General features: G+C 41.2%; 1 protein-coding gene across 2 annotated transcripts; it reads right to left on the bottom strand.

Moving 5' to 3' along the window:
• Window positions 1–500: 500 nt before the first annotated feature.
• LOC129165470 (sterile alpha motif domain-containing protein 3-like) lies at window positions 501–21,524 on the bottom strand. 2 transcript variants are annotated; one of them, XM_070553420.1, is made up of 13 exons: window positions 21,287–21,494; window positions 19,814–19,892; window positions 11,129–11,187; window positions 8,809–8,962; window positions 7,126–8,370; window positions 4,376–4,559; window positions 4,127–4,288; window positions 3,561–3,648; window positions 3,306–3,470; window positions 2,817–3,023; window positions 2,204–2,372; window positions 1,963–2,042; window positions 501–1,461 (listed from the first exon to the last, which is right to left on the bottom strand). In XM_070553420.1, the coding sequence occupies exons 5-13, from the start codon at window positions 7,217–7,219 to the stop codon at window positions 1,165–1,167; spliced, it is 1,446 nt and encodes a 481-aa protein (XP_070409521.1). In that variant the 5' UTR covers window positions 7,220–8,370; window positions 8,809–8,962; window positions 11,129–11,187; window positions 19,814–19,892; window positions 21,287–21,494; the 3' UTR covers window positions 501–1,164. The 2 variants fall into 2 exon arrangements, 1 of the variants encoding a protein (XP_070409521.1); XR_011521176.1 differs by lacking the exons at window positions 501–1,461; window positions 1,963–2,042; window positions 2,204–2,372; ... (3 more) ...; window positions 4,127–4,288; window positions 4,376–4,559 and adding an exon at window positions 4,918–6,325 and having other exon boundaries at window positions 6,540–8,370; window positions 21,287–21,524.
• Window positions 21,525–21,820: the final 296 nt, after the last annotated feature.

Raw genomic sequence — 21,820 nt, 5'->3', positions numbered from 1 at the left:
GTGCAGCTGGTACTGTTGCCTTGCAGCGTTTCACCTCCATGACCTTTCTGCAGAGATGTGCACATCCTCGTGATGCATGAGTGGTTTATTCCAGGTATTCTTTCCTCCTAAAAACATGAATGGGAGGCAGAAACCCCAAACTGTTCTTGGTATGAGTAAGTGTGTGTACACTCTCAGAAATAGGGGTACCAAAGTGTACCAAAAAGGGTACAAACGCTTGTCGCTGGGGGTGTTCCTTTTTGAGGGACATTTCTGTACCCTTTAGGCTTGGTACATTTTTGTACCTTATGAAGTTGTACCATCTGAAGTACAGTCATGTACTTTCCTAAGACATAAATGTACCTTCAAACTATAGTACAGAAATGTTCCCTTGAAAAGGGTACAATAAGGTACCTATGAGGGTACCCCCCCAGCGACAACCTATTTCGTACCTAAAGAGACAAAAATGTACCCCCAACACTCCAAAATATTTGGTTATTTAACCATTTATTTTCGATAATACAATTACATCAAAGCATTTAAACAACCACAGGAATACATCCTTCATTACATTTGTATATTGCCATAGAACATGTCAGGAAAAATACATTCATTTTAAAAAAAGTAAACAATCACATTAAACACCTGAACAAAATGTTTTGACGGATCACAGAGATGGCATGTATTTAAAAAACTGTCCACACAAATGTTTTGCTCTACTTCAACAAGCCAGAATATATATATATATGTAATATATATAGACAAAGTGGGAAATGTGCTTGCAATCACACATTTGAGAATAAAGCTAAAAAAATGATCTCCTAAATTATCAAGCAAACTGTCCATACTAGGTGGTGTGGGCTGCTGAACTGTGTGTGTCTCGTCTGAACTGTGTGTGTGTGTGTGTGTGTGTGTGTGTGTGTGTGTCTTCAACCTCTTTGTGTGCATGGTTTTCAAATCCATCTTCAACTACCTCAAGGCTATTCAAAACAGAGGGTTTGTGTTTGCGATACACATGGCGTCGAAAAGAGTGATACTTGCAAAAAGCTGCCTGGCAGTCATTTATTCCACAAGTGATGCTGAAATGAGCCTCATGTGCATGTACTAACCCAACATGTGTAATCAACTTCCTCAGAGTAAATGCCCTTTTTGAACATTTTGAACATTTGTAGAGTGGGGGCATTTTTAATAGAGTTGGTTAAGTACTCTGGTGACACTTACTGGAAGGGGTTTGTCTCCCTGTTCTCCTATGTTGACAATGCAGTTCTGAAGAAAGACAAGTGTTTTCTTGAAGTATGCAGGGTAGGTCATGTTGAACACGAAGAAGCTGGAGAATGCTGAGATGTAGGCCTCATCCAGCGAGCGGCACGAGCAAACATCCACTCCTTCAACTGTCACAACACCGCGACACTGTCTTGAGAGGGCAGCTGTCCAATTCTTATCCTTCATTCGAATGGTTGGGTATGGACTCGTGGGAGTATTCTGCAGAAGAGGAAGAAAAACATTAGTATACAGTATGTTTGAGCAATATGTGCCAAGTGGATTTTCAACAGATTCCTCAAATTACATTCTTTTTTTGCTGCAAAACAAAACTGTCTATTCTGATAACCTGTAAACATGGTCCCTACTCCAAACAAACTTCTTGACCAATGACTGTTGTGGTAGTGTTTGATAACCTGCTAAAGTTTGACATAATATTCAGGGGCAAAAGCAATCACCCCTGACAGTGACAGTGCCTGTGAAAAAGAATTTCCCTAAGGGGACAATAAAGGTAGGTAGGTAGGTAGGTAGGTAGGCAGGCGGGCGGGCGGTGTAAACACCAGACAAAACCCAAGAGCACAGCAGCACTGTGGATTAACAGCAGTGTTTCCCCTACATTAGCTTAGCTGTGATGCTGAATTGCAGCTGAATTCAGCTCCATGCCAACAAAATACCAAGAATGAAACTTGTGGCCAAACGCTATGCATGGCATCATGCATTTACCTCTCCAAGGATGATGAAATCTTCTATCTTCTCCTTGAAGATGGATGGCAAGAGGAGAAGTGCCCCCTTGAAGTCGATTCCTAGGTCATACGGATGCAAATGCACTTCATTAGATTCTGATAGCATGCAAATTCCCATTAACATGCTCTTGGCATGGCACTATGGTACATCAATTATCTCTGGAAGAGACAGCAAATGAATTGTCACAAAATTTACTATTTGTATGAGGTCAAATTAGCACCTGTAATGTCTTCAGCCAGTGCATTCTCTCTTGCCTCCATGTAGACCTTCTTCAGTGGCAAATCCTTGGTCATTTGAAGAACATTTTGAAGAACAGCTGTGAAGTTTTTGCTAAAGCGGCGACAGATGTTGTCTTGGCAAGGATGCATTAAATCAACCTCATCACACAACTGGAAATGAAAAGAGCAGAATAGACAAAAGAATTACATTTTACATTGAGGATTTAAACTTTTGACATGTTTAACCCTCCCACTGTCCTAATGGGTGTGACCCCACGAGGAAAGTTGACCATTGAGCAGGATTGATGGTTTATCCCTTAGGTCCACGTGGCAGGGGTGAGGAGTGAGCACCACCTCACCCCTGCCACGTGGACCTCAAGGGATAAACCATCAATCCTGCTCAATGGCCAACTTTCCTCATGGGGTCACACCCATTAGGACAGTGGGAGGGTTAAAGACACAGACTGAAGATAAATGTAAAGTGCTTTAACCCTTGAACAAACATTCTAAAGATAAAAAAACAGATTGATTAATCTGTTAGTACAGAAAGTAATAATCAGATTTAGAGACAAAAAAATCATTAGCTTATTCCCCAATCATCTTAACAATCCTTACCCCTGCGGGTGTCCCCAGGAATGTATATCTCTTTAATAGGTCCACAGTACACATTCCTTCAGCTACCTCTCGACGTCTCCATGCAAAGGTTTTTGTCATGCGGTCTTTCACCAGTGCTGTGTCAGGATGTAGCTTCTTGTGCTGATCATTTAGTACCTTGATATGAGCATCAACGGAGGCTGCATCTTCCCCCACAAAGCACGAATCCTTTGTCAAAGCAGATATCAGTAATATCATAAGTAACATCTGATAAGTTAATGTTACTCGAAATGCGGTAATTTGTACACCAAATGCTTTAAAAAAATGCAAAAATGTTGAATAGGAATTGCAAGTTGAGCTGACTTTTGTTAAATCAACTGTGAAGTTCCTTTTTCTATGTTAATGTTAAAATGTTTCTTTCAATTAATGTTTACTTTTAGCTTTACAGAGAACATAATAAGACTACATATGTTACCTTAGCTCTTAAAGGCTCAGGGTGTGAGGACTTACGAGAGAGGGCTTCAGTCTCTTCAGACAGGAGCTGCTGGATTCCTCTGTGGTCCGATGTTTCTGCGTGCGTCCAAACTTTTCTTTAACCCGGTTCACTTCTTCGTTGCTGATTAGGGGAGCCCGTTCTGCTTTGAACTTTCTCTTGAGTTGGCTATGCCAGGTGTCCTAGTTGTTTCAAATGTATATAAGAAGTTAATTATGCTTACCTTATATTAATATAATCTATAAAGGAAGCAAAAAAGGAGAGGTACTCACATAACCATTTCCGTGTACATCTCTTAAGAAAGGATACTTCACAATCAGGGCTTTGATGACCTGGATGTAGTCTGAGTGGGTTGGGTACCTGTTTCAAACATAAGAAAAACAACCCACAATACACTGATTACTCTTATCCTTTCCTGGGGGCTTTTCTGTTCTTCAATTCTTCTAATCATTTTGTTATTACCATAAATAGTATGTTGTAGACCAATGTCAAATCAATGTAGCTAAAGTTGATTTAAATTTTTTTTAAATGGGCGTGGACAAACAGCCACACCTCTCCCAAACTCCATTAATTGAATGCAGTCCTGAATTATTAAATTTACTCTTGAGCAAATTCGAAAATAAACACTTTGGATATCATAGTCCAAATAAGGTCTGGAGACACAGGATGTATGGTTTTACCACTATTGCCAGTTCACTGGAACCGTGTGTCACACCACACTCAAACGCTGGTCTCCAGATTGAGAGGCAGATGGGCTAACCATTTGTTCTCTGCCTTTCGTACAACAGCAATATTAATATTAAGAAATTAATATAATTATTCGGAAAGGAACCCTTACATTGTGTACTGTGACAGCATTTCATAAAGAGTCCCAATTATTTTGTTTCGGTACTTCTGTTCTTTCTGGACTGGTTCTTTGAGATCCAAGCGACTCTGGACATCTTGTGGGAATTTTGGAATGGAAATAACTGCAGGCAGTCTACGGCAAGAAGGTATAGAACTGCAATACAGTAGGAAAACAGCATTAACTAGCCATTTTACAAGCACTTAAATGCATATGCAAATTTAGACATTTATCACAACCTACCTCTGGTTTGCTTGGGACACTGGACCTTCAAATGGGTCGACCGGTTGTAAAGTGATGATGACTTCCTTGTAGCGATTTGTGAAGTCTCTGAACTTCAGCTGCTTTTTGAAAGACTTGTCAAAAAGATATGCAACCATGGTCTCAGTGAGTCCACAGTCTACCGTCTCTCCATCTACATCGTTATCTGAAATATAAAGTACAGTATGAAATAATTTTCAAATTTAGTTTTAAAGTGACATAATGGTCAATACATCATAATAACAACAACAACAATAAGCTATCATTGTGAATCTGTCTATATTCCCCAAAAGGAAGTCACAATAAATTGTCTTGATTAATTGTTAATATAAATTAACTGGTAAATTGTGACCTGACCTGACTCGTCTGCAGCGATATCGTGACATTGTTTAATCACGTTGCAAGCCGGATACATTGCTGAAGTGAATTTTAAATCATCAATGAAATGTTGTAGTACACAACATTTTTTTCTTTTGTGTGGAAATCCTTGCACCGATTGCCTGTTGGCTGTAGGCATTATTCATTGCAACCAAAACAATAATCCGAGTTGTGGATAGAATAGAACCCTAGACTATCTTGTCTGTTTTTGCTGCCCACAATTTGCCTCCTTGATTTTGGTTTATTTGAAATGATAAATCGATCCCTGATCAGCAGCTAGCTGGCATCACAGGTGTTTGCAGACAGTGTCCCTGTGCAGAGCTTACAGCTCTCATCATATTCAAAAATCTCACTAAGTAGGTGGGATGGTACAAATGTGTACCTTCCATTGTTTAAAATTCCTTTGAGCGGGAAACAAGTTGGATGCGATACATTGGCTGTGTCTCAATTCAGGGTCTGCATCCTTCGAAGGACCCAGCCCACCCGGCCGACGTGGGCTGCGTCCTCCGTCGGCCGGGTAGACCGGATGTTAACGGCTGTGAATTTGGACAGGCCTAGCCTTCATGAACTCCCTCGGCGAACGTTCCGTCGCCTAGCAACCATGGAACCGCTGGGCAGAAGGAACCTTAAACGACTGAGCTCGACGTTTTATTTAGCTTTTTAACCCCCAGAAACCCAAATTTAGAAAACAACTGCAAAATATTTTTTTAACCTTTCACATGTTGTTCTAGGAGGCCAGATAAACGGGCCTATTTACACATTTTAACAGCCAATAGTGTTGCAGAACTGAACAATAGGACCTATTAGCAATGTAAATGTGGTTTTAAAAAGAAAAAAAATGGGGAAGGTTTATTTTTGTGGACTTAAATCTGATGTTGTAATATTACAACCGTGGGTCTCTGGGGGTTAATCATTTCCTTGACTGTTGGAGAGCTAATTCAGAGAAAATACTTTAGACAAGCTGAGCATGAGCAAAGATGTGATAATAGTTTTTAATACTTTCTAAGGGTCTTAATTTGACCAAAACCGATTTATCACCTTTTAAGACTTTTCAAGACCCAGCGGATACCCTCTAGTAAACAATTCTCATTTGTAAACAAAAATAAAATTCAAGAGTTTAATGCAGAACTGATTTTATTTAGATATTTCTTTTACATGTACATGTTTAATCTTCCTTAACCATTTTTTCTAGCAAAGTAAAAAGCTGTCAAAGTTCTTCCTTCTCTCCTGTGCTCTCTGCTGCTCTGCCTCCCTCTGCAGCCTCAATTCCTCCCAGATCAGCTCCAGATGCTGGTCATCGCTGGCACCTTCCCCTGGATGCCCATTTTCTCCAGAATAGTCTTAACAAACATGTAAGAAAAGAAACAGGAAGAGAAAAGAGGACAACGGGTTATTCCTTTCATGTTTTCGCAGAAAAAATAAACTCAAACGAGTTTTTAAAATATGAGATGTTATTGTACCTCCATGCCACAGCCGCCGAATACTTTGCTCCGGTGATCATGTGGTCCATCTCCGCCCTAAGCTTAATAAATTCCCTGGTTTTCTCTTTTGGTCCTAAAATACAAACTTCAATTAAAATCAGGGGGAAACGTAGCGGGAGAAGTACGACACCGAGCGCGGCCGAACATACGAGCCGAGACCGCAATACAAGCACTTTTACTGTAACATTTCTAACTAAAATAACGTTCATGTATCACAAAAAGTCCTTAAACTGACAGTTTTCAAGTTTATACTTACATTTATATGCGCAATCCAAGTTTATACTTACATTTATATGCGCAATCCTCTCCGACAGCTCCCGCTTCACTGTCCGCCATTGTTTTTAAGTTTTTCTGTCGGCCGGCCCGCAAGGCATCTTGGGAAATGCTACCTATTGAAGGATACACCCGACCCATCCTTCATTCAGGCGAAAAGAAGGCCGCATTCGTCGACCGCATTTGAAGGAGTCTTCGAATTGGGACAGGCCGAGTCGCGGCGCTGTGACGTAACCGGCCGACGAATCCGGCCGAGGTAAGATGCAGACCCTGAATTGAGACACAGCCATTTGCTTAGAAAACGATTTTGTTAATAGCTATATTTACATACTAGCATGTCTTGAGAAATTATTGATTTTTTTACATTGTTGTACAGGGTTAGTCACTATTTACTGATAAAACACTCGAATACAGCGGGCAGACGGACGTTGAACATTCCACCAACAGTCTAAATAGTCCACATTTGTACCTTTCTTTGTTTAAAACTTAGCTAACTGCTAGCTTTCACCCATGTGAAATGTAGCTCTTCGGACTTTTGCTAACTACTGTAAAATTACACGTTGTAATTTTTATAAAAACACAAAATCACACCCGACTTACCTCTAAATCTTTGCGCCTCGTCGTCTGACACATCAATGCCTTCTTCCATCAACTTTTTAAGGAGCTCCTCCGTTGATAACCCCCTGAGAGTCATTTTCTGCGTCAATGCTAGTCAGTGCGGGGGCGGAGCACTCATCGCTGCTGGCTTTTCAGCCTTTGGGATTAATGCGCGTTGCGAACTTGACACATGAAAATACAACTTTGTGGTATCAATGCGCAGTTGTTTAGAACCGTCATGCTGTCTTGGCGAACTATATTTGTAATTTACAAAATGTAGTCACCGTAACATAAAAATCTGCTTGACATTTTAACTTCCAAAGAACTTCGGTTTAACTTGATGTTACAAATTCCAAAAAAAACCTCACAATTAATGAACAATTCTAGGATGTAGTAAAAGCAAAAAAGTAAATGGCTAAACATAACAGTAAAATGATTTCACGTTTTTGAATGCAACAACCAAGATGTAAAACATTAAAAATTATAACTGGAACTTAATAAATTGGAAATGGACCAATTTCTTTTAACATCATTTGGTTGCGCCTGCATGCCATTGTGTGTGTGTGTGTGTGTGTGTGTGTGTGTGTGTGTGTGTGTGTGTGTGTGTGTGTGTGTGTGTTTTAATATAATTTAACATAACTTACACAAAGGGAGGTTACAGATATTCTTTGTGTGGCAAGGTGGAGAAACAAGGGCCCGGGTGGGATTCGACTCCCGGATGAGAGTCATACTCTCTAACCAGTCAGCCAAAGGGACATCTACTTGGCCAAGTAGCCAGGGCTCATGATCAATCAGGACACTGTGACAGGACGCTCACACTGTCACATTTGCATCATAGGATAATTTACGTACAGAGGAGAGGACCAACAGATTTGATTATAACATGTAACTTTTATGAGCACACTCACATCTCATATGAATTTTACAATTAACCAGGCCCATCCCGATTTTCCCATGCTGACCCATTACCACATTCTGCTACTGTCACTGCAGTACAGGTCAAAATGGTACAGATTTGTACTTTATTTCAAATTGAACCTTTAAAGGGGCATTTCTGGACTTTTAAAGACCAGTATTGTACTTTTAAGGGAACATTTTAAAAAAATGTACCTATAGGTACAAAAATGTCCTTCTCTCGTACCTCTATTTCTGAGAGTGTACCGTTGTTTGTCTCTATGTGGCCTTGTGGTGGACCGCAGTCCAGGGTGTCCCCTGTCATAGCCAACGACCACTGGAGATAGGCACCAGCTGGAGATAGAACAGTTTATATCACAAACAACAGGGTTTGTCTCATTATTTCTGCAAACACATGTCCTATAAATCCCTTATTAACACTGTTGTAAATTTAAAGTCATTGCTTGTGAATCAAATGCTGCTGCACACAACCAGGATCTATGAACACCAGCTGGTGACATTTAAAGAACTGATTATGTTCACCAATGGTGTTTCAAACTGTTTATGAATTTAGTTTTAAAGTGACTGTGAAGGCAGCCTGACTCTGGGATCTATCCCACTTTCACTTTTGAATAAAACAGAACAAACACAAACTGCAGGAAATGAAAGACAACAAGCTCATGTTGTTCTACAGCTAATTTAATACGTTTCCTGCTGAAGAGGTTTATTTTGTCTTAAACTAAGTGAAGTAAAAGTGATACGAACTCAGAAAATGTATCAAAAGCACTCAACATATTTAGTGGTTGTTGCACTCCTGCCAGCATCCAACTCCTGATCAAAGTGGTTCTTTTCTTTGGCGCTGTAAAGAGTGGCACCACACCCATCCAATAACAATCAATGAAAAAGGCCATCATCAGGACCCGGATCCAGGATCAGGGCATCCACACTGAAACTCATAAAAATGTTTAAATGGATGTTTCAGCCTGTATTGGCTGAATTAGACATACAGTACAGGCCAAAAGTTTGGTCACACCTTCTCGTTCATTCAGAGGTAGTCCTTCAGGTGACTACCTCTTGAAGCTCATCAAGAGAATGCCAAGAATGTGCAGAGCAGTCATCAGAGCAAAGGGTGGCAATTTAGAAGAAAATAGAAAATAAAACATGTTTCCAGTTATTTCACCTTTTTTGGTTTAGTACATAACTCCACATGTGTTCATTCATAGTTTTGATGCCTTCAGTGAGAATCTCCCGATGTAAGTGGTTATGAAAACAAAGAAAACACACTGAATGAGAAGGTGTGTCCAAACCTTTGGCCTGTAGTGTACGTGGCAGATATTAATGATAAAAAAATCAGATTCCTAGTAGTTGTTTTTCTTTCTTAGTCATTAGCAAAGAGACATTATTTCCAGGAAAAATTGTTAAATTTTTTCCTTATTATGTGTATTTTGGGTTTTCTGTTCTAGATATTTGCTATACGTTGGTCTTTTAAAGTCTAGAATTTCTCTAAATCTCTAAAATAGTTTTAACTTAAATGAATTTTCACCATTCAGACAACAAATAGTTCTTACTAGTTGCACCTGTCATTTCACTATGGTGGAATCACATTTCAAAATAAAACTATAGATTTATTTTGAAATGTGATTCCAGTAGGACTTCAACAATAATCCAACATGTGTTAATTTTATAAATAATTGTAATTATACTGGTGGTGTCTATTAAAGTGGGCATGCCCTCATCACTTCAACATATCTGCTGTGGTCTCTATTATGAATGAATGCCTTATGAGTCGTTTCCTATGGAACACACACTCTAGTGCTGTTTCAGGAAGTAGACGTTAGTCAGAGAAGTGGGGGTGAAAAACGATGGGAGAGCCCAGGTGAGCTTTGAATTGATATCTGTTTTTAGCTGTGTTGCTTGTTTTATTTTTATTTTATTATTTTTATTTTATTTTTATTAGACATTTATGTCTTAGTGTTTTACATTCTTTTAATCACTTTTTCATTTATTTTACTATCCATATTAGCTCTTATTATTTTTTATGTTACTTATTTGTTTGTGCCAGTGTTTCTCTCTGTGGGGCCCTCTGCCTCGGGGGTGGTGGTCGACTGTGGCGGCCTGGGTGCACCTCGGGGAGTGCTTAGGCGGATGTGGGGGTTTTCGCCCTACCTCCCTGGGAGTCCTGGGCTGGTGCCTTGGCTGCTGCCGTCGATCGACTACTACCGATGCAGATGGCTCACCTGATGGCGTGTCATTCGTTACCTAACCCATCTGAACTCAGCCTAGTGTTTATTTATGATTATTAATAAATAAATAAATACATTAATTAATTAATTTATTCTAAGTTTTGTGTGTGTGCATATGTGTATTTGTTGTTCAAGTGTGTGTGTGTGTGTGGGTGGGTGGGTTGGGGGGGGGGGGGGGCAATATTCCTTAGGAAATGAGTTGTGGAATGGGGGGTGGGGGGGGGGGGACTGTCATAATTATTTTTATATTTTTGGGGAAATGATGGGATTATGGGCTATATGGGGTGATTTTAACCTGTAAAGCACTTTGAGCTTGTAAACGAACAGTGCTATACAAATAAAGTTTGATTGATTGATTGAAAGGGGAAAATTCCGGAAAGATACTTTAAATAAGTCACTCGTCGTATTTAACATTAGTGATGCTAACTTGAGTACTTTTGCAACTACTTCTTTTTTCAGCACCTTATTTAATTTTTGTGTGGTCTGCAGAAAACAATCCTGTACCGTGGCACCTTACTGAAAGCAGTAAATGTTTACAGCTATAGAACATGTGCAACCAGACAATAAAACGTCCAGTGTTCTAATGAAGAAGGGGGCGATGCATTCTTTGCATTTAGCATTTTAAAATGCATTACCGTAATTTGCGGACTATAGAGTGCACCTCAATACAAGCCGCACTGGGTTAAAAGCCGCAGATATCTACTGAATTAAAAACGTAGTTTAACTGAACGTAACTGAACTGATCAGTATCAAACAAAACAGAAAAGTTATTGATTAGTTTATTCATCGTCCTCCTGCACACTGAAACCACTGAAGTCATCTTCTTCAGTGTCGGAGTTGAACAGCCTCAGAAGAGCTTCTTCACACACCTTTTCTGTGGCGATGTCAGTGTCGCTCTCCGTGTTGCTGTCATCATCCCGGGGTGAAGCTGGGGAAACAAGCAGCGTCGTTTTACTGTGAAAAAAATCCCGTAGCACTCTTTTAACCATTCCTTCATCAAACTTTCCAGCATCCATCCTTTCTGGTTGACTAAAGCCACACCACATAATAAGCCACATGGTTCAAGGCGTGGGAAAAAGTAACGGCTTATAGTCCGGAAAATGCAGTTCCGTAGCAAATGTCTAACTTTTCCTCATGGCAAGGCCTTTTCTGGTCATCCGCACAGAGTTTAAGTGTTCCTGGAGGTCGCCAGCATGTTGCTCAATGTCCTCCTTCTCCACCTCTTTTACTCAGTGACAGCATCACACTGTCATCACAAGTCTACCTCTCTCTCACACCCACCCACCCACACCCACCCACCCACACACACACACACACACACACACACACACACACACACACACACACACACACACACACACACACACACACACACACACACACACACACACACACACACACACACACACACACACCACACATATATGCCACATAGACACGGTGTTATGGGGCTATTCATCTGTCTGAAGCAGTGGCTTATGAAAGGTCAGCCTTTGAGTTATGACAGAATCTCCTGGCCAGAGGGACCAAAGCGTGGGCGACGGAGCACCGACTCTGTGTGTGGGAACGCACAAAAGTGTGTGAGACTGGTTTAGATGGTTGTCGGCAAGCAAAGTCTTTGCTGTTGTTTGCGGACACGTGTGTATCTTTGAGTGTATGGGTGGAGTGGTAGTACTGCATCATGAGATTCTGCTTATGCTGGAGTGTGTGTGTGTGTGTGTGTGTGTGTGTGTGTGTGTGTGTGTGTGTGTGTGTGTGTGTGTGTGTGTGTGTGTGTGTGCACGTAGGTGAGAGAGAGAGAGGTTGTGGTTTGGATGGATAAACATGAATGCGTTTGATGATAAGGATAACAAAGAAAATCAGGGTCACACAAAATTCACACCACAGAGATGGAACAAAAACTTTACATGGTGTTTTTGTTTTTTTATCATCGGAATTAAAAATAGATGATTAGATTAATATTTAACTGTGTTCACATCTCTCACAGTGTGGGCTTGTTTATCTCAGCACGCACAGAACAACTTCACTGAGACTCTTTATGTTCTCCAGGCCCTCTGGACATGTTAGCAACACTATTGATAATCAATAGCTTTTTCCCTACTTTTTATACATTAAAGGACTTTTTATTTTTTTCTCATTTTACCTAACTGTATCTTGTCACTATAACGCATGGACGTGTAAACATTATGTGAGCATTTTCTAGCAAAAATGCTAATTTGTCAACACATGAGCACAAGTAGGAGCAAACACAAAATGTTTATTGGTCTTCCTTCACATCATCTATCCCTCTTTGCCTGGAGGAATAAAAGTAAGGTAGTGTCAAGGCTGATGTGTCTCTGCTTGCACAATAACTAAATAATTGTGGAAGAGACTTTAATCCTGGCTCCTGGCAGGAATGAGTCGAAATGACTGTTGTTACTCTTTTTCCTGTTTTGCAAGAGGGAACAAGTCCTCTTGTTGAAAACAAAACTATCCTTTGTACAATCCTCCCGTCCGTGAACAATAATGAAGGCAATCATCAAGTTTTAGTTTGCCTAAATGTCTCATATCAACAGTTGCCACTCTTCTTTTCAATGTGTAACTTCTACTAAATTATCAAAAGGATAGTTTCTCTTGTTTAAAACTGGCCAAAAAACTTTAGTTTGGGTAAATATTCAAAGGTTAGTGTGGGGATTTTGGTAACAAAGTGTAATCGATTATTAAAAATGTTGTTTGATTGCCCACGTTCACTCTCAAACTCCTAAACCAGCCTGAATAAACCAAGATAAATGCACTGACACACAACTAACCCTGACAGATCGACTTCTCATAAGTAGGCATAAATTATAGATGATGTTCCCACTCTGGGCTCATGCTTCCAAATAGAGTGTTGTGCTAAAATGCTGAGACAGTGTTTCAGCATCTCATCTCAGTCAAAAGTGAGAAAATAATTGCCATCTAGGACATATAAATCAGCTTATACATCTACCCTGATGCTGCAGTATTACCCAGCTCGATATTTCTAATAAATTAGGACATACACACAGCTGAATGTGACCATGTGATGGAACGTCGACCTGTCCGTTGTGTACCCTGTCTCTGACTGTGACATCAAAGCCCCCACTATTCTGAACAAGATGAATTGGGTTTGACAAATGGATGGACGTTCCTAAAAGTTTATTAATTGCCAAGAGTAAAAATAGCTTTCCAAATTGTTTCCCGAGCTCAAAATGCTCCCTCGTTTAGAGCATGCAGGAGAGGTCTACTGACACAGGTTCTTCTAAGGCTGAAGCCAATAGTCATGATTATTCAACACAAGTACTCATTATGTTTGGAAGCATATTTTCCTCTCCTCGGCTGAAAAGACACCTTGCAGGGCACACTAGACTAGGGCTGCAACTAACGATTATTTTCATAATCGATTAATCTGTTGATAATTTTTTCGATTAATCGGTTTGTTATTGTTTAGCTATTTAACCTATTCAAGTGATGAATACATTTCAGTTAAGTGACTAGACTGTTCTCAGTTGACCCCTCCAAAGTTTTCCACTGTTTATGTACAGTATTAGTTTATCTTCAGAAGCCTTAAAGAGACAACATGTAATTTTCACCGGTAATCTCTGCAAATATCCATCAAAATGTTGTTAAAAATCAAATAATTATGTCTAGTTGTTCAAAAATGTTGGTGGCTTTGTAACATATAAGCATAAAAATCAGGTCTAAATTACTCGGGAGCTGGTCTAAGACTCTGGGGACGCCATATTAGTCAAGTAAAGGTAAAGTTTATTGTCATCTCTGCTACATCCAGTGCGGTATACAGAGAGACGAGACAACAGGGCTCCATTTACGTCAGTGTAAAAAATAAAGCTAAGAGATGTAAAAAGGATTGAAAAACAACCTTCGCTTAAGTCTCAGAGGATCAAGAGACGTTACGATTAGAGTTTACAATTTAAGATTTACAGTCTGGATTGATCTAAAGGGACCAGTGTAGCAGCTTGTAAACCTGGAGTAAAACTGACCATAGAAAGATTGTCCATAGAGCCGCACGTCTTACAGGGGCAGTGGTGTGTCAAGTGTAAAAGAGTCGGTTAACAGTTTACATGGGTGTGCATAGGGGGAAGACTGGTAGTGAGTCAGGAGTCCGATGGCTCGTAGGAAAAAGCTGTTTTGTAGTCCGGGGGATCGGGCCGTGAGACTGCGGTAGCATCTGCCGGACGGAAGGAGAGGAAAGAGTCCATGTGAGGTAATGAGTCATGCACGATGCCGGAGGCCTTACTGATGTAGCGGTTGTGGAAGATGCCCTGTAACAGAGGGAAAGGTGTTCCTGTGATCTTGGCAGCTGCTTAACAATCCGTTGTAGTTTGCTGAGATCATCAACATTGCAGTCACCGAACCACACGGAGATTAGACGCCGTGTTTGGGAGCCCGTGAGGACCAAATGCATTTACTGATTTGTAACTAACAGTTACAAAACTTTCACCTTACATGAACGTTGTTTTACACATTTACCTCTGTACTCATGGCCAGTGATGACAGGAAGTCTGATGTGGTTGCCAGGTGACCTTTCCTCCCTTGCTGGCCCACCAAAAGTTTTTAAGTGCAGGTTCTGGTCAGCAGAGGGCTACAGAGTGTGGTTCAAAGTGAAGTTGCTCAAGTTTGTGACTGAAGAACCACTGAAACCAGTTTGAAAGCAATATTTTATAGTGTTAAAAATTCTTTAGTGTTGCTTTAAAAATCATTACTTGTTGACTGTAGGCGCCATTGCACTTCATTAAGCACATTGTCATTGTTTACTCTGGAAATATTTATGGTCAGCTAATAAAAGTCAGCCAATAAATCTAGTTGGCAGATTAGTTAGTCTACCTCTAGCGTGAAGCAAGAATTACGTTTTAGGGGTAGTTCATTGAGTAAAGGAGATTAAAATCAAATACAACTCACACAAAAAGACAAAAGAAATCTAATCATTAGTTTTCTGATGGGTCTCATGTTTGAGGTTGATGCCAAACGGAATCCCAAATATTGTTAAAATGCTGCAGTCAACAAAACCCTTTGTGACTTAAGGTCCATAATAACAACCAGCCACTAACCTCTTTGGTGACAATAGACTTCCAATCAAATAACATCAAATCATTTCATGACATGCAAATTTAATACGCTATTCCCCACGAGTGATTATGATGTTGTTAGCATTATAATATCACCCCTCTCTGATCAGTATGCTGATAGTCCTTTAAAGAATAATTGTATTTGATCTAATTAAACAACAAGGCTCTGTTTAGTGCAGAAACATGATTCTACAGGAAGTCTGAGGAAACGTTCCTGACACATTTCTCATTCTCTAGTTTACTATTATTCCATAAGTGAAAGAAATTAGACCAGCTTCAGCCCAAGATTACAGGAGTACATCCTGTAGACCAACACATTCTCACACCCAAAGTGTCGAAAAATGACAATGGGTGGCCAAGCGTAGACGCGCTGGGAGGTCCAGAGCGTCGGGAGGCGACACTCTGTGCCAGAGCGTCCTCTCTCCGAGCCCCGTGGCACAGAGGAGGTTTTAGCAAACTGTGACCTTTACCTTCTTGCAATTTACTTTCCCCTCACCCCCATCCTAACCTTAACACACTTGCACATGCAAAACTTTGTTTGTTGTTGTATCGCTCCTCTCAAACACGGTTAACGGGAAATTTATAACGAGAAACTGGGTTAAGGTTAGGATGGGGGTGAGGGGAAGGCTAAATCGCTAGAGGTTAGAGGTTAAATGTCGGTGAAATGTCCGTTTTACCGTGGGCGTCGGAAAGAGACGCTCTGGCACAGCGCGTTGGTCACCGTTAGTCATTTTTCGATGCTTTGGGTATGAAAATGTGTTGTGTAAGCAGAGGACGAGTCTGGGTACTCAGAGGCAGAGAGCAACACGAGGAGCGGGACTAGCCAGCTCAAACACCGTTTTGGTGTCGGGATTCCTGCTGTTTGGCCTGAGTGGTTACCTGGCGTACCGGAAATCTAATGAGCTGTCAAGGAATATTGGCTTAATCCCGGAGCTCAGGGATGGAATGCATCACGCTGTAAACTCACAGACTCATACAACTGTTGAGATGAGTCGTAAGCTCTGAACATTGGCTGAGATTCAGGCTCTGGCACAGAAGGTTGATTCGATCAAGGAGAGAGTTGATGGATCCACACGGATTGGAATAGTTTGATAATGCCATTATTGGAACCTGCAGGGGTTGAAGACTGACAGAACTTTAAGGCAGAGAGGAAATGATCTCTGTCTGGCCCCAAAACAAGTTCTTATCTGAATCTGGTGCCCTTGAGCCTGTAAGGCTGAAGTGAATACTCCCCCTCAGACGAAATGTGGAATGCTGCTGTCGCCATGGCAACTCTGCCTCCCTATCTCAGCCTGGCCGGGACTGTGACCGGTGAAGGCCGTGGAACCGTTTCCAGGAGTCACTGTGCTTTCTAACCCAATTACCTCCCTCCCCTGTCCAAACGGAGGTGGCGAGCGCTGCTCATTGCAGCTGCATGCACTGATGTGTGGAGAGTTCCCAACCCTACCTCCCCACCTAGTGGACACTTATGCTGTGTATCGTCTGAAGTCTGTGTGCATATCTGTCTGAGGTGTTTTTTTGCATAGCAAAGCTATCCTCTCTGTCGGGGTTAGCTCTGATGTGCCTTTTTGTCCCCTCCCCCTGACTCTATCCTCATATAAACCCTCTTGATCTATTACGGTAGCGCGGCTCATGTTGCGAATGACCACAGTCACCAATTCTTGTCATGTGTCCAAGTATGTCTGTCTGATCTTGGAATTGTCTGTGCTGAAACATTTGAATTTCCCTCTGGGATTAATAAAGTATTTTTGAATATGAATTGAATTTGAAAAAACAACCAACCAGAAAAAAGACAGAAATGGCGACTGTACCGCGCGACGCTGTAGTTTACCATTTATCGTTAGCAGGCCCTTTGCTTCAATTTAGGGAAGCATTGGCATGGCTGGTCAGGCCAACAGGCCTACACTCTTTATTTCACTGTTTGTATTTTAACTTTGCCTCCTGTGATTATCCATGGACATGATGACAATTCCAACCCTTCTGTGTTTGTGTCTCTTCCCTGTCCCTGTTGATGTAAACGTTTCTCCGTCTTAGTTCTGCTTGAGCTTCCTTCCCAAAGAAAGTTGTTCCTCTCCACGATTACCAAGTAAACCAAACAGGTTCCCAGCTGCTTTACCTTGCATCCAATGCTACCTCTATCCAGCCTCAACTTTCTTTTATAGGCTTAGCCTGCAGTTAGACTCCATTTTTTGCTGATGATCTTCTGTCTTTCCCCTCTACATGCTCTCAAGGTCTTTCAGTTGACCATGTTCTGTTTGTGTGTGCATTTGTTTATTTCCTACTAAAAGCCAATCTCAGCCTTGTATTCAAATAAAGATTTTTTCAGTCATCTTATTGATTTAGTTTGTTTTCTTTGACTCCTTGTTAGGCTGACTCCTCTTCAGTCATGCTACTAGCAAACTTTCATTGTGCCATCCTGTCTACCTCTCGCCTCATCTTCTGTAAAGCTCTTGAAAATGGACTGGCATGGCATCTCCACCTTTTCATCCTGTTTTTGATTTAATCATTGTGATGTCTGTCACTGATGATTGCTCTGTTCTCTTCAAGCACAGTTTTTGGCTTTCTGTCTTCCTGCCTAAAGTTTTTCATGTAAAAGGGAAGACGTGCTCTCTCTGCCTCTAGCTTTTCCAAGTATGCAAGCACAGGGAGGTCCCACAACACAGCAACAGCACACAATTTCGCTTTAAGCAAACGAAAATACACAGAATAGTCCTGAATGAATATGTTTTCTTCCTTTATTCAAAATTCTAATGTGATACGTGTTTGCATTTGAGGACTTACCTTGAACTGAAAACTGGGATGTGTCCAGAGGGCTGTACTACAAACCAGTTAATGTATTCCATTAGTGATTCTGCACACCTGATCATCATCGCTGTATGTAAATCACTCCCCAAGGGTTGATCTTACTTCTGATGGACATTTATTTTAGCTCTACATAAATCACAGAGGCTTTTGCACATTCGGGGGTTTGTGGGAACGTAAAAACCCCCTGTCAAATTTTTTTCTAAGTAATTTACTGGAAAAGACAGAATCTGGAATGTCAAACTCCAAGTTAATGACCCCATAAAAAACAGATCTCAGCATTGTAGAAGGAATAACGGTAAAAAACAAAGTCTTTAAAAAGAATGATGGAAAATAAACCAGCATTGCTTCCTTTTTTGGTTAAAAGATGAAAATCATCTTTCTTATTCATCTTTGGGAATCAAGTAAAATGCATATTAAAGTATTTTGGTGAGACACCATATATATTTTATCATATTGTTTTTAATGAAAATACACATCATCTCAAGATTTTACTTTAAGGTTTACTGATCTTTGCAAATTTCAGTGTCATTTATTTGTTACAATCCCTGTTTTCTCTCCTTCTTCTTCTCTCTGCCTGCCCTGTCCTGCTGGTGATTAAGGCCCTGTCCACACGTAGCCAGGGTTTTTTTTTAACGAATATCTGCCCCTCCAAAAACTTGCATCCACACCACCTCGTTTTAAAAACAAACGGTCCACACGTACCCGGATAAATACGTTGTTAAGGGCATGCCAGACCTGTAGGCGGCAGTACTTCCCCCGTTCTTAACCTCGTCCTTCGTCTGTGGTCTTCCGCAAGGAGCAGTAATTCCACTTGCAAAAACAAACAAGCAAAAAGCGCTTGGACAATTGATAAAGCGAGCGCAGCTCTAAGGGCATCCATGCTGTCGGCTAGTGTAAATACAGGTCGCACACGTGATGTCAGCATTTTTCTGTCGCGGAAAGTGACGTTGCGGACCTTAAAACTCCGGTTTTGTCTGTCCACACGCAGACACCCGAAACAGAGAAAACACAGATCTTCACTTTGGCCGGAGTTTTTAAAAAGATCCGTTTTCGTGTGAAAAAAATCCATTTTCATGTGGATGACAGGCCAAAACGTAGAAAAATATCTACGTTTTGGCAGATCCCCGGCTACGTGTGGACAGGGCTTCTGTGGGCCGGTCATATTGCTCTGCTCTCTGGGTGCTGGCGCTGTTACCTCCCTTGGAGCTGAAGAGTCACACCTGTCTCCAATCTGCTCATCGGCTACAGCGGGAGCTCCGCTGGGCATCACCAGCTCTTCCTTGCAAGGCTGCTGATCCACAATATCTGCTTTTTTGTGAAATCACCAGAACTTGCTTTGTTCTGAGTGACTTGCAAATAGCAAGGAAACTAGTCTCTCAATTATCTCTGTGAAGCCGTTCTGAGAAGTTCAACCTATTCTCACCTGTACCAGGACCAGCCTTGCCTCCTACTCTTCAGTGACAAAGTGACATGTCAGTGAATCAAATGGTTCTTTGATGAGAACAGTCTGAGCTGCTCTCACCCCCTGTTTTCTCTTCCAACAATTGATTGGTCACTACGTGTTGTGTGGTGGTGTCTGCATGTGTGCACTGAGCAGGAATGGGAGGACACTGCTAACAACAAAGAAAGACAGACAAGTAGGAGCCATAACCCGATTCGACCCACCTGCTTCTCTCCAGGCACTTTCCAATCCTCTGGTTAGCTCCTCGAGTCCCCAGATTGTGTGAGCTATTTCTCCTCTAGTCTAAAAGGAGAGGTCATTAACAAGAAACATCAGAAAAAACAATCTTTATGAAAACCATCATTGAGAGATTACCCAACAGTATCCTTTTCACTCTCAGCTAGTCTTAGGCCCAATCCCAAAACTCGCACTTCCACGCTTGCACCCTTCAATTGCGCAATCCCGCCCAGGGGTGCGAGTGCGTAGAGTGTCCCGATTCTCAAGAGCAGAAGTTGACCACGGCCTTTTTGCACCCTTGATCTGCACTTCACCCAAGTCTGCATCGATACAGACTCTGGCAAAAGGTATTACCCACAATCCATTGCAGCGTGGGAGTTTTGAGAAGGTCGCTGTAATACTTTTCTTAAAGCTTTATTAACAACTTGTAAACAAACAGCCAACCAGTTATTTGAAATAAATTTACATTTATTGCTGCTTTGTCTAAAAGTTTTAGAGCATCAACTAATCATCCCAAATTTAACTGATTTCATTAGAAAATACATATTTTCAGAAAAGGAACTTGAGCCTTATCTCCTGCAGCAATGGCGAGATTAACACCCTTGCCCAAGGTCCGCATCACTGTGGACTTGGGTGAAGTGCAGATTTATGGTGCAATGGGGGCATGTTCAACTTCCGCACTTGAGAATTGAGACACCTTACGCACTCGCACCCCTGGCCGGGAACGTGCAATTGAAGGGTGCAAGCGTGAGTATTGGTAATGGGTCCATGACTTAAAGTGACAGTGTGTATTTTACCTGGCAATAGGGGGCAGTAGATACCTAAATTGTTGCAAGCAAGCTGTAATTTTGTGTTGGAGTAAGCCTTGCAAAGGATGCCCATTAGGGTCAAAAAGCTCTAGGGAGTGCAAACTTCAGTAAAATAGCACACACACATCAGACTACCTTTCATCACTGGCAACTAGTGAAGAGGTCAATGTATAAAACAACGTTTATGAATGGTGAAAGTTTTGTAATCGTTTGTTACAAATCAGCAAATGCATTTTGTCCTCATGGGCTCCCGTAGAAGGAAACATGGCATCTAAATTGTTTCATTTTTGAAACTTTTAATCATTTAATATCCCTTCAAAATAAGATATTTTTATAATTTTGTTTCCCTCTGCAGATATAGAGCTCTACTTTGTTATAAGGGACAATCTTATTGTGAGTGATGTGTTGATTTGTTTGGGCTTAGACCAATAAAGCAATAAATAAATAAACAAAAGAGAAAGGGCAGCAGGTGAGTCATGAGTCATAAAGACCCAGTTCCTCCATGGCTAAACAAAATTATTGGTCTCACACAGAAGCCACATTTCTGATCAGACAATTCAGAGTTTTAGTAGACAGAAAAATGTGAGCTTTAGAGAAGATGTAATAAAAACAGCAAAAATATGGGTGGCAAGTGCGAAGGAAAACACTCACCAGAAGAGGTTTGGACAGCAAAGAGTGTGAGGACCTTTCCTCACTATGGAAACATAGCTGGAGTACGGCCCGTTGTTGCAGCCCCCCAAAAGTTTTAAACAGTTGTGGGAAGAAATAAAAGGTCTGTGTCTGAGGGCAGAAAAAGATGAAAACAAGAAAGGGGGAGGGGAGTGAAGACTTAAGAAAAAGGGGGAGGGCTTGAGGAGGGGAGATGTGTTAAAAAAGGCACAATGTAAGGATTTTGGTGAAAGAGGAGGGAGTGAAAGTTTGGGTGTAAAAAGGGAGAGGAGGAGAGAGGGTTGGAAAGTCACAGAGCAAAAAGGAGGTGGAGAGAGAATCAGGCCATTCATCCACGCCTCTGGAGACGGACGCAGTCGGAATTCAAGATAACTCATTCAAAAACGCCAACTCCACTTTGTCCCACAACACTTCTGTCAGTCTCTGCTACAGTTACCGAGTGACAGGGACGCATCAAGAATCCTTTAGTATCACCACTGACAGCAGTTCGCAGTTTCTCAACCCCCCACCCCACCC

This window comes from Nothobranchius furzeri, chromosome 7, assembly GCF_043380555.1.
Source record: "Nothobranchius furzeri strain GRZ-AD chromosome 7, NfurGRZ-RIMD1, whole genome shotgun sequence".
NCBI classification, from domain to species: domain Eukaryota; kingdom Metazoa; phylum Chordata; class Actinopteri; order Cyprinodontiformes; family Nothobranchiidae; genus Nothobranchius; species Nothobranchius furzeri.
The sequence above is the reverse complement of the archived record's forward strand: the minus strand, read 5'-3'. Positions and strand labels throughout refer to the sequence as shown.

Bases quoted from the DNA above. Each gene is read 5' to 3' on its own strand.
- LOC129165470 (XM_070553420.1), bottom strand. From the start codon at position 7,219: ATGACTCTCAGGGGGTTATCAACGGAGGAGCTCCTTAAAAAGTTGATG. The intron at 4,560-7,125 runs GTAAGTCGGGTG...TTTATATTTCAG, and splicing joins CGAGGCGCAAAGATTTAGAG to ATAACGATGTAGATGGAGAG. The intron at 2,043-2,203 runs GTGCTAATTTGA...CGTATGACCTAG, and splicing joins ACTGGCTGAAGACATTACAG to GAATCGACTTCAAGGGGGCA.